The following is a 15,150-nucleotide window of genomic DNA, read 5'->3' on the forward strand; positions in this document are numbered from 1 at the left end:
GAGTGGTATTTCAGAGAAAGACCCTACATGATGGTCTACTGCAGTGTTATCTGGCTCATGTTGTTCAAGTAGATTCATGAGGTTTGAGTGCCTAAGAAGTACACCATAGGCCTGCAGTTTTCTTTATACGCCTTTAATGAAGCCCTACTGTCTAGATGTGATGACAAACATGTGAATCTAATGAGGATTGTTCTGCATTGCAATTAACTATTTCTTTACACTGGCTTTTTGAAACTAGTATTTGTTTTACTTGAATACACAGGATGGATTTTAATATCTAATATAATGTTTATTTGTGCAATCCGTGATGGAAAGTCTGTTTTTGTAAGACGACTCACCATAACTGCAACCACCAATATGCTCTGTCTAAGAGTAGCCACCCTCAGCGTACATCTTTCCCGCCGGCTCCTGCACATACTCTTCCGTCTTATCCCAGTCCTGAACCCAGCCTCCGTTGAGCTGAGCCGTGGCCCCGTAGCTTTTAGCCGGACCCCCCATGGTGCCGTATCCCTGCGTGATGTCGCCCGTCTCCTCGGCCAGCTCGTCTTCATCTATAAAGCCGCACTTCTCTTCGCTGGTTTCTTCGGGATCGGCCCATGGCTGTTTCTCCCCAGATGCAAATATCCCATAGAACACCACACCCCCATAATGCACCAGTGAAGCAATGAGGAAGACGTACTGCCACTCTTCTCGGGTCTAAGTAAAGAAAAGAGTTAGAGCAGGATGAGTCACTAGTGATTTATTTTACTATGCTAACATTTTCTGTCACAGATCTAAATCCTGCTGTGACTCTAATTTTTGGAAATTAACCCTTTCATGCATAATGGTCACTACAGTGGACAGCTATTCTACAGCTGTTCTCTAGTATATTCATGGGTTTTGTTGTTTTAGTTCCATATCAGCCAACACAGTGGACTCTTATGCATCATCCAAAACACTGCAATTCATACAATCACTGTAACTTTGCTGTTCTTGATAAACCTGATCTGCAGTAACATGTTTGAGTGTAAATCAACTGCTAATTGTTATTAGACTGTAATTAACAGTTTTCTGGGAAAAAAAAAAAAAAAGTTTTTGGGTTTTTTTTGCATATCCTCCTGAAACCCAGCAATGCATTTTGTCCTCTGTAGGGGACAAAAGTTTGACAGTTTTGCTTTAAAAATGCTATGCGTTGCAAAGGACATTCCATTAAAAAATCAATCAATAAATAAAAATAATTTCAAAAATGTATCTGAAAAAACTGTTGCATTATGCAGTTTCCAATCAAGACAATTTTTTAATGTAAAAAAGCTAAAACTGTCAATTTCCTGGGTCTCAGGAGGATATTATCGCCATGAAATGAGTAATAACTAATATTAGAGTATGATAAAATGTGAGAAAACAGTAGCAATTTAGCAATTAGCGGCATTAAAAATGTTTTTATTTCATAGTTTTCACACAGTATATCACTTTCAGGTGATGATTTTTTAAATAAATGTTTCTTTACTTCAAAACTTAAATGCATGGTGTCCAGCTGAGTGGACATTTTTGTAACTCCATGAAAAATAGGATCATAAAAAAAAAAACAAAAAAAAAAACAATCAATTGCATTGATTTTTTCATGTCTAAAGAGGAATAAAAACACTCAAGAAAAAAATGTATTGACTAAGGTTCTCATAATTCATGCATGAAAGGGTAAAGTCATGAAAAGATCCAAACTTTTTTTTACAGCAGGGCCAGATGTGCATTAATTCCTATTTATATTTATGCATCAGAATGAATAGAAGTGACTCACCTTGTTCTTTGTCATGGCTCCCACTATTAGAGGGCAGACCATCCCTGACAGAGTACCCACACCGTTGGATATACCCATGAGGATACTGGCATAGCGAGGAGCGATGTCTAGATGGTTGACATTGAAACCTACCACAAGAGACATCAAGCACCGTTGGTTAGGCTATGAAAGAAACGTCCAAATATTAATGAGAATACACACAAGTCATTAACCCATAAAGACCCAGTGCTGCCTTTTTGTGGTAGTTCCCAAATTATTTTTTCTCTATATTTAACCCTTCTTAAGGGATTTATCACCATTAATTATGATATTGTCCTCTATATTATGCATTTATAAGTGAAAATCAGGTATTTTTCTACATTTAATTTACTGATCATGTAGATGTTCATTTAAGCTCAGAGTAAATTCAAAAGTTATTGTATCAGAAACAGAGAAAACTGAAGAAAAAAGTTACTTTTCCAGTAAAATATTACATTAACTGAACTCAAATCAAGCGTCTCCATTCACTGTCATTGATCCAACTCCATGGGTTTTACCGGTGAATCAATGTTGTAGAAGATGACAGTGTTTCCATGTTCACTACAGAGCCTCTGAACGTCCAAATGGGTCATATTTAACGACCATGAAAAAATGGTGTTTTCCTATATTTAATTTACTGGTTATGTAGATGTTCATAAAAGCTCAGATTAAAGTTTAAGATTATTAGATCAAAAACAGAGAAAACTGAAGAAAAAAAATGACTTTTTCAGCAAAATTTATCATTAACTGAACATAAACCAAGTGTACCCATCCACTGTCATTGATCCAACTCCATATGGGTTTTACTAGTGAATCAATGCTGTAGAAGATGACAGTGTTTCCACGTTCACTACAGAGCCTCTGAACGTCCAAATGGGTCATATCTGATGACCATGAAAAAATGACAAACTGTACTTTACACCAATTATTTACATGTATTCACAATCCACATGGATTAGTGGACCAACAGGTATTAAACATTTTGCATCAGTGGATGCTTTTGGTCACCAGTGGATGTTTGGGTCTTTATGGGTTAAAATATGTCTTGAGACCTACCTGATATTGCAAAACCGCTAAAACCCACCGCCAGGACTAAGAAAGATATGGCCACACCTTTACTGTGAGAATAACCGACGACGAGTAAGAGAGTGGCCTCCATCCCAAACCCTGAAAACAACACAAGTAACACATTATACGTAATGGATTTAATGTAATAAAATTTCAGTGATTACAATTATTGAGAAGAAACATGCAATGAAATCAAAATATTACAACTAGATAGATTAGTTTTGGCAAAGAGCTTATATGCAATCAACAGTTACCAAATGTGGACCTATTGTTGGACAAATGTACCTTTCAGTAACTAAATTTTCCTTTTGAAATGAGGAATTATCTAACATTGCTGCAGTGTTGGTTTAAATTAATGTTTCTAAGAATTTTCAGTTTTATAGGCCAGTTTGTTAGAACAGTTACATTGCTTATTGTATGTCATAGTTTTTGGTGTTATTGAGCAGAAATAATATTATTAACTTCCAGTATATTGTAATTCAAGTCATCTCAGAAGGAACAGGACTTTCAGGTTGTACAAAATAAACTCAGCGACACAGATTTTGGTCAGTCACACATGTTTTCAATAGGGGATCACTGATTAGAGTCAGTCAGTTGTTGCTATTAACATATTTATTTTGATTTGCACAGAGAGGAGAGAGCTGTATTTTCAAGTTCTGTTTTTTTTTTTTTTTTTACCCTTATTTCAGTTCCTGCAGCTTTAACAGGAGCTATCCCAACACTGCACATGAATATATAATCATCTTAAAAAACAGGAGCCCATCATCTAAATCTCACCTCCACAGTTCATGATTTTCCGGACCGTAGTGGTGGACATGATGTTGTGAGTCCGCAGGTAGTCGGCTAACTGTCCTCCCAGTGGCACGATGATGGTCATGACCAGGTGAGGAAGAGCTGACACAATTCCAACCTGAAAAAAAATGAAAGTGTGATGGATGAGAAGATCCTACAACCAAACCCAGACCAAATCTTTGTCTGCATTTCAACCTCTGACTCTCACATCACATCTGAACAATAATTCACACATAGTAATCACAGCTTGCCTTCAGTCCAATCCTGGACCTGAATCACAGCTGCCAGACCAGCTTGATTCATGATCCACGTCCTGACAGGACCAAGAAAAGGCAATATGGAGGATAAGTGGAATGTATTTGAGGGATGACAGGTTCACTCAGGTAAGATGAGAAGATAAACAGCTCTTTTGGCTTTGATGCAAATGTTTAATCCCAGATCTGTGTTAAAATAAATACTTACATATATCATACATTTTGACATATTACTCTAATCTCACAAATTAACTCATAAAGACCCAAACATCCACCTAAACCGACATAAACCATCTACTTATGTAAAACATCTAATACCTGTTGATCCATTAATCCTATCAATACATGTAAATAATTGGTTTAAAATACAATTTGTCATCTTTTCACAGTCATTAGATATGACCAGTTTAGACGTTCAGAGGCCCCATAGTGAACATGGAAACATCATCATCTTCTATAGCATTGATTCACCTGTAAAATCCATGGAGTTGGATCAATGACAGTGGATGGACACACTTGGTTTATGTTCAGTTAATGATAGATTTTACTGAAAAAGTCATTTTTTTCTTTGGTTTTCTGTTTTTGATATAATAACCTTAAACCAGTGTTTTTCAACCTTGGGGTCGGGACCCCAACTGGGGTCACACGGAATTCATATGGGGTCGCCTGAAATTTCAAGTAATTGAAAAAAAAATTTAAATCAATTACTAATAAAAAAATAATTTTCAATGATTCAATATATATTTCATTATAAGTAAAACACCACACAATTTTCCTAATAAAAATCAAGTTCAAATAAAATGCAGGATGTAACATCTGAGAAGACCGAACAGAAAATGGAAAGATTTCATCACCTGGCTGGCCCTGCTAAGACATCTCCAAGAGAAAAATGTCTCCGTTTTGAATATCGGGGGTTGCCAGAAATTTGTGATGTTAAAATGGGGTCACTGGCCAAAAAAGGTTGGGAACCACTGCCTTAAACTTTAATCTGAGCTTTTATGAGCATCTACATAACCAGCAAATTAAATATAGGATAATACATGATCTTCGCTGAAAAAATGCAAAGTACAGAGGATATTGTTATAATAAAGGGTGTTAAATCACTTGAGAAAGATTAAATACAGAGAAAAATTCATTAGGGAACTACCATAGAAGTACCACTGAGTTTTTTGGGGGAAATTTCACCAAACCTGAATGAACATCCTATTATTTTATCTTCTGAAGCTTTTTGTTTTTTTATCTTCATACCTAGGTTGCATTGTGCTGCAAGATATTTTTAGACTGACATCAGGTTTCTTTTCAGGCTTATTTACCTTGCTGATTTCAAAGCCAAACACCTCTTCAAAGTACGCTGGCTGGCTGATGAGGAGCAGATAAAAGGTCCAGCTCCTGCAGAAGTTGGCCACAATGATTGCATAGACGGGCATAGAGGAGAAGAATTTCCTCCAGGGGGTCTTGAATTTCTGTTCATTAAAGGACAAAAACAAAATTAGCTGAGCGTACTTGACATTACGTCACATGGTGAAATAAATACCGGATAAACTCACCTCCATGGCACCCATCAGCTGAGCACTCTCACCGATGCTCTCCTCGATGTAACGCCGCTCCTCGTCGCTGATGGTCGGGTGCTCAGCTGGACTCTCATACGACACCAGGATCCAGAACATGTACCAAATAAGCCCAAAGGATCCTGAGTCAAGGTGTTAAAACTTAGATTAAACCAAAACATCAGTGATCTGTCAGTGTAACGAATGTATACCTGCTGACTATACACAGACCCAAGCATGTTTATATTATATGTCCATCAAAATCCAAATCCAAGGAGGAAAGTGTAAAATAAAAAACCCAAAATAAAGTTTATGGACAAAAATAATGGGACACATCATCCTGTTGATTTTGTTCATGTCACTTGTTGTCAATGATTATCACAGTAAATGTCAAATCTGTATTTCTCTACATTTAAAGGTTGATTATTCTTCCTGAGTGAGAGTCGAAGAAACCAAATAGTTATTTGTGGTTTAATGCAGTTACTTTATGGTCAGGGTGTGACAAATGTTTCAGAAATCTAACAGTAGAATATTTAACACAATCACAATGGAAAAAAGTTCCACAATGAATAAAATTAAGTAAAAACAATCTAATTTCTTAAAACTTTCTGATGAAAATAGAAACAAAATTAATCTTATATATGATATAGATGTGTTTATTGCACTGAAATTACAGCCCTGCCCCCGGTTAGCAACGAAAGACCTAAATTCAATGTGTCCCAGTTTGTTTTTATGTGTGTATTAGTCTGGAATTTGATGAAAAACATAAAATGTAAATCCAAATCTTTTCATACTTATAGTACTCTCTTTATTATATGCTTGCTTTGCATTTCATATGATGTCTATGTATATGTTTGTTTTTCTGTAACCTGGTAAAACTTGTGCCAAGATGCTCTTGTTAAAGCATTTTTAATCAAAACAAGTCTTTCCTGATTAAATAAAGGTAAAGGTTGCCAATACAGGCTTTGGTTTGCATATTACACTCCTTGAAAACATTATGTAGTTAAAAAAAATGGTGAAATATAACTTTTAACTGCTTTTATAGATACTTTTACACAAAAACTGCCCTCATGATACATGATTTTTTTTTTTTTTTTTCATTTTTTGCAACTTTATACTTGAATTACTCTTCATTCTGGTGGCAAACATTCCACTTTTTCTTCTTCTTCTATTTTAAGTCACTTAGTCAATAGTAATATAGTAATATAATACGATTAATGCATAAACACAAATAAATTATTGTGTATTATCACAGATTAAGCATCTCAGCAATACACAGAGAAATCAAAGTCCCATCATTACCAACAACATTAACCCTCAAAGACCTGGAAATGCATCTAACCTTTCCTTGTGATTTATTTCTATTTATTAATTAATCCTCTGCGTTTTTCATTTTTCGGTCTATTTTTCAAGTATATTCCTACATTTAGTTTGCTAACCATGAAGATGTCCATAAAAGCTTAGAGTAAATACAAAGGTTATTACATCTAAACAGAAAAACCTGAAGTAAAAGAGACTTTTTTAGCAAAATATGTCATTAATTTAACATTAAAACAAGCACCTACAAACATTTATCAGATTATTGTAATGGGTTTTATTGATTAATAAAATTTGTAGACAATAATTCCATGCTCTATGTAGTGAATTTGATGGATTTGCTGAGCACTGGTTTAAATGCAGGACTTTCACTTCTAACTGCATATTTTTACACTCTACTACTGCGATACTTTATTTTTCTGTCCCCGCTACTGTTAAAAACACTAAGCGCTCTATTATGATGTTTCTGTGACAGGAGCACTCACCGTACACGTAGAAGACGGAGGACCATCCTGTGTACTGGACCAGGATCCCGGCCAGAGGCATGGCTATCACTGCACCAGCATAGGATCCTGAACGGGACACATTTATCATGAGCAAGCAGAATTTGATCTGTGTTGCTTACTCAGACAGCAGTGTCCAAGTGTTTAGTGTTCAGGACACATTTACACACAGTTTAGAGGCAATATTTTGTAATCCTAAACCTGCATGAAGTAAAACACTAATAAAATCTAAATGAACCTGAAGAGCCAATCATTTTTAGCAGAAACTGGACTGTCTGTGTGTATTAGTTACCACAGAAGGAGATGGTTGCCAGACGACTTCTCTCCAGAGGTGGAGCCCATTTACTCCAGATCCCATGGCAGGCTGGGTAAGTCACACCCTGCACAGTGACAAATAATACTTCAGACATTCAAATTACATGAACAACACACAACAGACATATTTCAGAACACAAAATGATCTGCCTGTAAATGCACGAGCTGTTTGATCAAATTAATTCTGTTAATTTGTATGTTTGTAATCTAAGTCATTTGCGTTTTATGAAGAAATTTGATTGCAGCCGTCTGTTTTCATCTCTCAATGATGTACAAGACAAATGTAGTTAATAAAAAATACAATGGCATGACCTTTCTAATAAAGACTAATGAGATAGGTGTGAGTCTGTGCAAATTCAAGCTGACTACACACTTTGTTTAAAAAAAAAAAACTGAATTGCTCCCATTAAATCTTCATTACACACTAAGTGGCACACAATCAACTATTGATAGACACAAATTGCTGGGGCTTGCAGTGGGAGACACCCTGAAATGCTAATTTTTAATTTGCAGTAATAAGTCGATGGGTGCTGAACGCAGGCAGTTGGTCATGAGCTGCTATTGAAGCCACAGTGTACAGCTAAACAAAATAACAAGAGAGGATGACCTTCAGTCCCTCTCTCTGAAAAGGTATGCTTTTTGTTGAGCTGCAGGAGCTGCCTGCATCAAGAGGTTTTTATTGCTTTTGTGCTATGTGTTTCTATGTGAACATGGAACTGTTTTGGCCATGTAAACCAATACACATAAGCCCTGCTATTGTGGTGTATGCTGTTTGTGGACTAATCTGACTGTTGTACACACTATAATGAATGGGACTCCATCATAATTGGCTCTATCTTCCAGCTCACAATCAAACAGAAAGCAGCAGAGATCTGAATGAACAGACAACAGAGGATTTGTGTAAAATGGTAAAACGTAATTGTCAGAACAATTTCATCAGGGTTTGAGTTCAGTTCTCGGCTTGATAATGAGGCATCATATTTGAGTGCTTTAAAGGTCAAGATCTGCAGTGCAAACTGTGTATCAGTACCTCCACCAACCCTTGTAATATCCTCACAAAGATGACACATCCATAGTGCACCCGGGCAGCAGAGGGAATGAACATGTTCAGGGTGGATGTCAGCACAATGGCAGCCCCGAAAACTCTGAATAAACAGTTTGTTTGTGTGATTATTTGTCAGTCCAAAAGTCATAGAATTATCAGTATTGACAAGAACTTCAAACACATCTCAACAGTAAATAAATAAAAACATCCTACACAATATTAGGGCTGTGTATTGGCAAGAATCTGGCGAAACGATACAAATCACAATACTAGGATCACGATACGATATATCACAATATATCACGATACTGTTAACAGGGCGGGTTTTTTTTTGTTTGTTTCTTTTTTTAAAAGATTATTTCTTGGAAAAACTTATGGTGCGGCATTTGGATAAATAAAGTCTTGACATGCAGCTTTACCAGTACAAAAAACACATGAATAAATAAATAAATAAATAAATAATGTTTTGCAGACATGACAGTTTAAGTTCCTGCTTAAATGTTCGTATTCTGTTGCGAAAAGAATACATAGTGTACAGTGTACATACTGAATCATCCAACTTCAAAACATAATTTTTGCATTTGCATTCCCAATAAAATAAAACCCTAATATTTGCCTTTTCCAGACAGAAAGAAGTGCTTTTAGGATTATTGAATTATCCATTATTTAACAAGACAGCATTATCAGTTTAAAAAAACTACATTTATGACCAGCAATATCATAATAGTTCTTTTGTAGTAAACGAACAACAGAACAAAATACCCATGTGAATATAGAAATAAAAGAGTTTGAAAAACAAAAATGAACCTCTGCCATGTCTGCATTTGAATAAAAACCTAAAAATATCGATACAGTACTTTTTAATATTGATACAGTATCGTGATGTGAAATATCGCGATATATTGCGATAGCGATATTTTCTTACACTCCTACACAATATAGGGGTCATATATAAGGAATATAAATCAGTTCTAATTGGATGCCACATGCTCACAACAGGCAGTTCTTCAGTTTCCAGGGGAGTGAGGAGGGGGTGTTTGCAGCAGAAGGCGTCAGTGGACTCAGCTGACTTGGCATTATGGAGCTCTTCAAAGATTTGCATCTTATTTGGCTTCAATTCCCGCTTGAAAAATCACTAACAGTCCTATAATGTTGATACACAAGGACTTCTATGGCCTTATCCTACTTCTGCCGCTTTTATCTCCTCCTATACAGTCACTGGAATTAACATGTTTTTCATTACTTTTTAACAGAGCCTTTTACTGTTTCAGCCTCATAAATTCATGACCATCTATTGGAGTTTGGTGGATTTTATTGCAGAGCTTTGCAGCCTTTTAGATGCAGCTGAGTAATCAGGTGTAAGTTATGTCACATGTGCGTTTAGCCCATGAATCATACTACAGTCATTACTTACAACCTACATCTCACGCAGGGGTTTGGCTGGTATGGTTGCCATGTCTCTGAACATAAAGGATTAGACACGGTTGTCCCATGGGAGCTCATTAACAAGAGGAGGCACGCCTGGTAGGCATCAGCCAAATCCCCACTTTATCTGCTGTAGGGTCAGGCGTCTTTTTTCAATCCCGACGCGCACAAACACCTTTTACTTACATTTCTTGGATAAATAAAATAAATAAATCAATCTATAAACTGGGACACTGATACTTTATATTTCACAAGGACCTATTTACTCCACCCGCAGAAGCCTATTCGTTTGTGGTACAGACAATTTAAGTAAAAAATATTGAGCGAAATTACCTGTTTGCGGCCAGTCTTGAGGAAATATACCCTCCTGGAATCTGCGTAATTATGTAACCCCAGAAAAAGGATCCGTGGATCATCCCCACAGTCTCTGGATCCCAGTTGAATTTAGCTTTCTTTAAAAAAAAAATTAAAGAAACAAAAATTAATTTCCTATTTTAACACAAATTAGTTAAAATCGCAATTATTGTCTTTAAGAGAAATACAAATGTGTACAGAAGAATATTAAAACTGAACTCCTGAACCTGATAATTTTCCCAGGTTTTAGAGCGATCAACCAGTATTTTAAAAAAATAAGTATATTTCAGGTATATAAGAACTAAAATTTAAATAAATCTATATGTTTTCACCTTCTTGAAAAAGCTAAATACAGTTGTAAAGCACCACAGATGTTATTCAGGGGGTTTAACCATTCCATTCTATCATCCAGGCTGTGGCCCACCTCATGTGCCCAAATAAAGGGGGTGTTTATGGGGGGAACGGGGCGGAGTTTTTATGCACCTCTTTGATGATGATTTTCCCGTTTTGATGGATTGTGCTGTTATTAACCATACTGACGATGGCCACACCCAAGTTACACCGGATACCGAAGGAGATGCAGAAGCCGATCCCGCTCAGCATAGCGATGATGTATCTGCGCGGAAGCCCGAAGCATGTGCAGTCACACAGGGGCGTCTTCCGCTCCTGGTCCTCCCTGGGTCTCCCATCCTCCGTCAGCTCGATCGCCTCACTTGTTTGCTGCCGTTTTTCCAGCCTCCTGCACAACAAGGCGTGAAATAGTCTTATAGTTTGACATCAGAGTCGAGACTTGGATGGAGGAAATCGCTCATACAGACTGAGGTGTCATAGAGGATGCACAAACACCACCGCTGGAAGGATTTTACGCAAAAACAGATGAAATATGTTACCTGTATATAAACATGCATGCATCAGAATTATTTTGGCATTTGTGTTATAATAGAAATAGTTCTATTCTTTAAGATAAATGGTGATGTTTTAACATCAGGCCTCAACAATAGCCCATTATTGATATTGAGTCTTCTTTATTGTGACACAGGCCCTTTAAACCCTGCACCGTGTGAGTAAATTCAAACTTTATTTATTTTATTCTCTGCTCAAATTCCTTCTTTTTTTTTTGCATAAGAAGGGCTCGTTTGCAAACGGAGAGAAATGACCTTCATACCGCATTGCAGCAATATCAGCATCTGGGTTGCAAAGAATAAAAATCTTGATCGTTTAATTTTTTTATGTAGTTTTTATAAATACGATGGAGGCATTTTGTTATGACCCACGCACAAAATGTGCTGTCATAAAGTGAAGGCTAATTGAAAACGTAAACGGTGGAATGTGAAGGCCCCATCCTGTAACATCACAGGCCTGCTGCAGCTTAAATGAAAACAGCAGGTTTTTTTTTTCTTTCATAGCTTTAAGTCACGCTTCTCTGCTGCAGCTTGCATCAGCCCTGCAACTATAAGCCATTTCAGATCTAAAGGAAACGAATAAAACTGTTTTTAAAAAGAACAACATTTTTGGAATTTTATTAGTTAAATGCTTTGAACTTGGGTTTATTTCGCGCAGATTTCGATTTTTTCGTCTTTTTACTTGTCGTATTCCCATATCAGGTGACACATTTTATTAAAATATTCAATTTTCCACATCTGCTCCTCTACATCCATCGTCACCACGCACACGTTTTGTAGTCAATTATAAGATCTATTGTGGACAACATCTCATTTAGGGGCTTGTGACATTATGAGGAATATAGGAAGTCGATTGCTATGAAATGCATTGATCTTGGATTAATACAGATGGATACGTAATGTAATAGATATCCTCCGACCTTGTGTCACGACTCGCTCTGTTTCATTAATTATTAAAAACACCTACAGCTGCTGGTGGAGGGGCTCATCCTCCAGGGAAATATCACATCCTTAAATATTCGGGCCACACCACTGTGCTTTCAGCATCATGTCTGTAATCCATCTTGTCCCTCTTGGATTCAATTTTAATTTAGGAATAAGCAGATCTCGGGTCAAATCATGATTTTTGTGTACTCTTCACCCTGAATATTATCATACATTTTTTTCCCCAGAACATATCTAAATCTGTAATTTTACGGCATGGAAAATGTTCATTACTTCACCTTACCTGTACAGATTCCCGAGGGCCTTTCCTGCGATCTGTTTTAGTCCCTCTTTAGTGGTAGGGAGGGCTCTCTCTTTGCCTGGCTCCATATCCAATTTGTTTCCTAGTATTCTATATTACTATAACAAACTGAAGTGCAACATTAATGAGCATATTGTTGAGATATTAATCCAAATAACGCGCTGCTTTCCTTTGAGCAGAAAACGTCTCGATCGTCCTGCAAAGACAAGCCAAGAACTAGAGAAAAAAAAAAAGAGGGGAACACGTTCAGTGTGAAAGGGCTGGAATCACAGTCACAAAACAGCAGTCAAATAAGTCCGCTTTTGCCTTGCGCAATGTTAATCCATGCAGTGCCATCTTAAGATCCACTCAGCGATTGGAAAACAGCACAATGGAAAGTAAGAAGTTGGAGGATTTTGTCGGGGTTGCTTGAGGAATGGAAGTGGAAGCCTGAGCCGGTGGAGGGTGGAGGAGCTCCGGTTTAATCTGAGGTGTGAATCTCCTGTGAGGCTGCAGCCGGAGGAGGTTTCAGCACCGCGGAGAGCGCACAGCCCCTGTACCTGTCAGCAGCTCCGTCCTGCGCCCCTCCTCCCTCCGCTGCTCCGTCCGCTCCTCACACTAATTCAATTATTACTTAAAAATCTGTTCAACGCCACAACTGCATAACCTGCCCCTTACATCTAACAGATAAAAAAAAAGCATACAGACTGTGTATTAAAAAAAAAAAAAGCGGAGGGCACACAGCAGAAATCCTTCCACCTTTCCTTTACATCTGGAATTTAACAAACCTGAAGATATTGTAATACTCAGTTTAATCAAATACGATTTTTTAGATGATTTTCTTTATTTTCTTTCTTTTTTTCCATGTGGAATGTGACTGTAAGTACAGTAAATATGCCCTGCCACGCAGAGGCAGTGTTGTGTAACAAACCTGAGGAGATCTGAATCACATGAAATTAGATAAAGGAGACCAGCCAGGCAGCCATTGTTAGACTCAGTATTTATCTGTGCACCAATCAAAAGAAAACATGTGGGTAAACAAACAGAATGCGCAGGATTTCATGACAGGATCTGTGACACATATATCTGACATCTTTATGGTCTAGTGTCTGGTACCTCCGGACTGACAGTGGACATGCCGTGTCTTTTCCTCACTGTCATCTCTGTGTTTTTGGAGATCTCTGAGGCCACCTGCAGGCCTGTGCACGGGGCAAACAACACAAAAAGAGCGTTAAACTCCCTCCTGAACTGTCTGCCTATGAAGCAGCTGAACAGAGGGTTGATGCAGGTGTTGAGGCTGCAGAAGCACATCTCCAAGGTGAAGGCGACGTCTGCAGGCCACCACGACACGGGGTTGTCTGGGTAAACTGCGCGCATCACAATGGCTGCGTTGCGGCACAGGTGGTAGGGCAGGTAGAACAGGGCGAAGAGGAACAGGGCTGCCTTCAGGACCCGCCTGAGCCGCCGCTGCTTGTTGAGGGGGTCGGGTCCAGGCCGGTGGCTCAGTTCTCTGACACTGTGCAGGCCGCAGTAACAGATGCACAGCAGCGGGAAGAGGAAGCCGGTGATGGAGCAGAAGAGGGAGAAGGGGAGGCTCTGGTTGGTGTCACTCAGGAGTATATACAGGGTACAAATGGAGCGGTTACTTCCAGGGCAAGTCTGGATCATACTCATGTTGGCGACAGGTATGCTGAGAACCAGAGAGGTGACCCAGACCAGCACACACAGCACACAGGTCTGCCTCCGGCCCAGCAGAACCAGAGAGCGCAGGGGGTGCACGATGGCGAGGTACCGGTCCACACTGATGAAGGTCACGAAGAAGATGCTGAGGTAGAAGTAGTTGTGATATAACATCCTTACAGCCGAGCACATGGGCAGTCCCATCCTCCAGTCCAGCCGGTCCAGATGGTACTGGATGAGGAAGGGCAAAGCCAACAGCCAGGAGGTGTCAGCCAGGGTCAGGTTGAAGAGGAGCAGGGTGCTGCGGGTCCAACGACGCAGACGGAGGAAGAAAACCCAGAGGGAGAGCAGGTTGAGAGGCAGGCCGAAGATCATGACAGCCAGGAAGAAAGATGGCATCACGTAGAGCTGGATCAGGGGTAAACCTGGACGCATTTCCAGGTCACAGAAGGCTTCCTCTGGAGGCTGGAGGGTGATGGACATCAAGGATCAGCTTCAAAGACAAACTTATTCTCTCTGAGGGGTTAGGTTTTCTGACACCTCAGATATGGACTTTTTATTTCACAGATCAGTGACAGGTATCAGTCTCAGCAGAAGCAAACCTTAATAATGCTTCCTCCACACACAGATGAAAACAATATGGTACTTTATGAATCATTTCTTATGACAGATAGAGATTTCGAACATTGAATTGAACCTTTCTAACCTACCTGCACCTGCTTGTTGCCCATGTCTTTGTCACAGTACCTCAGCCGTGTGCCAAATGAAGCAATCATGCCAACATATTTTGGTGTAAAACACACCCACCAGTGTGAACAAACAGAGAACAGCTATCAGTGTTCAGTGTTCGGACCATCTGTTACGTGAACATCAAGTTTCAGGTCCACAGCCAGAAAGCTGGAGAGCACAAATCTGTACTGTATACATTGTA

At 38.7% G+C, this 15,150-nt stretch overlaps 2 protein-coding genes across 2 annotated transcripts; both read right to left on the reverse strand.

Annotated features, from left to right (window-relative positions):
* Positions 1-366: 366 nt before the first annotated feature.
* On the reverse strand, positions 367-12,628 carry slc17a6a (solute carrier family 17 member 6a). Its single transcript, XM_030137163.1, has 12 exons — positions 12,543-12,628; positions 10,896-11,151; positions 10,392-10,510; positions 8,619-8,733; positions 7,566-7,653; positions 7,256-7,342; positions 5,454-5,596; positions 5,220-5,369; positions 3,638-3,770; positions 2,849-2,959; positions 1,775-1,902; positions 367-696 (listed from the first exon to the last, which is right to left on the reverse strand). Exons 1-12 carry the CDS (start codon positions 12,626-12,628, stop codon positions 367-369), a joined length of 1,746 nt encoding a protein of 581 aa, XP_029993023.1.
* Positions 12,629-13,634: 1,006 nt separating this feature from the next.
* On the reverse strand, positions 13,635-14,995 carry LOC115420363 (2-oxoglutarate receptor 1-like). The gene is made up of 2 exons (XM_030135601.1): positions 14,930-14,995; positions 13,635-14,684 (listed from the first exon to the last, which is right to left on the reverse strand). Exons 1-2 carry the CDS (start codon positions 14,993-14,995, stop codon positions 13,635-13,637), a joined length of 1,116 nt encoding a protein of 371 aa, XP_029991461.1.
* Positions 14,996-15,150: the final 155 nt, after the last annotated feature.

The sequence above is a fragment of the Sphaeramia orbicularis genome, chromosome 6 (genome assembly GCF_902148855.1).
Source record: "Sphaeramia orbicularis chromosome 6, fSphaOr1.1, whole genome shotgun sequence".
Taxonomy (NCBI): Eukaryota; Metazoa; Chordata; class Actinopteri; order Kurtiformes; family Apogonidae; genus Sphaeramia; species Sphaeramia orbicularis.

Coding starts and splice junctions, on each gene's coding strand:
- slc17a6a (XM_030137163.1), bottom strand. CDS start 12,628: ATGGAGCCAGGCAAAGAGAGAGCCCTCCCTACCACTAAAGAGGGACTA. Junction 8,734..10,391: donor TCAAGACTGGCCGCAAACAG/GTAATTTCGCTC, acceptor CTGTTTATTCAG/AGTTTTCGGGGCTGCCATTG. Junction 1,903..2,848: donor TAGCGGTTTTGCAATATCAG/GTAGGTCTCAAG, acceptor CTCTTGTGGTAG/GTTTCAATGTCAACCATCTA.
- LOC115420363 (XM_030135601.1), bottom strand. CDS start 14,995: ATGATTGCTTCATTTGGCACACGGCTGAGGTACTGTGACAAAGACATG. Junction 14,685..14,929: donor TGGGCAACAAGCAGGTGCAG/GTAGGTTAGAAA, acceptor ATCACCCTCCAG/CCTCCAGAGGAAGCCTTCTG.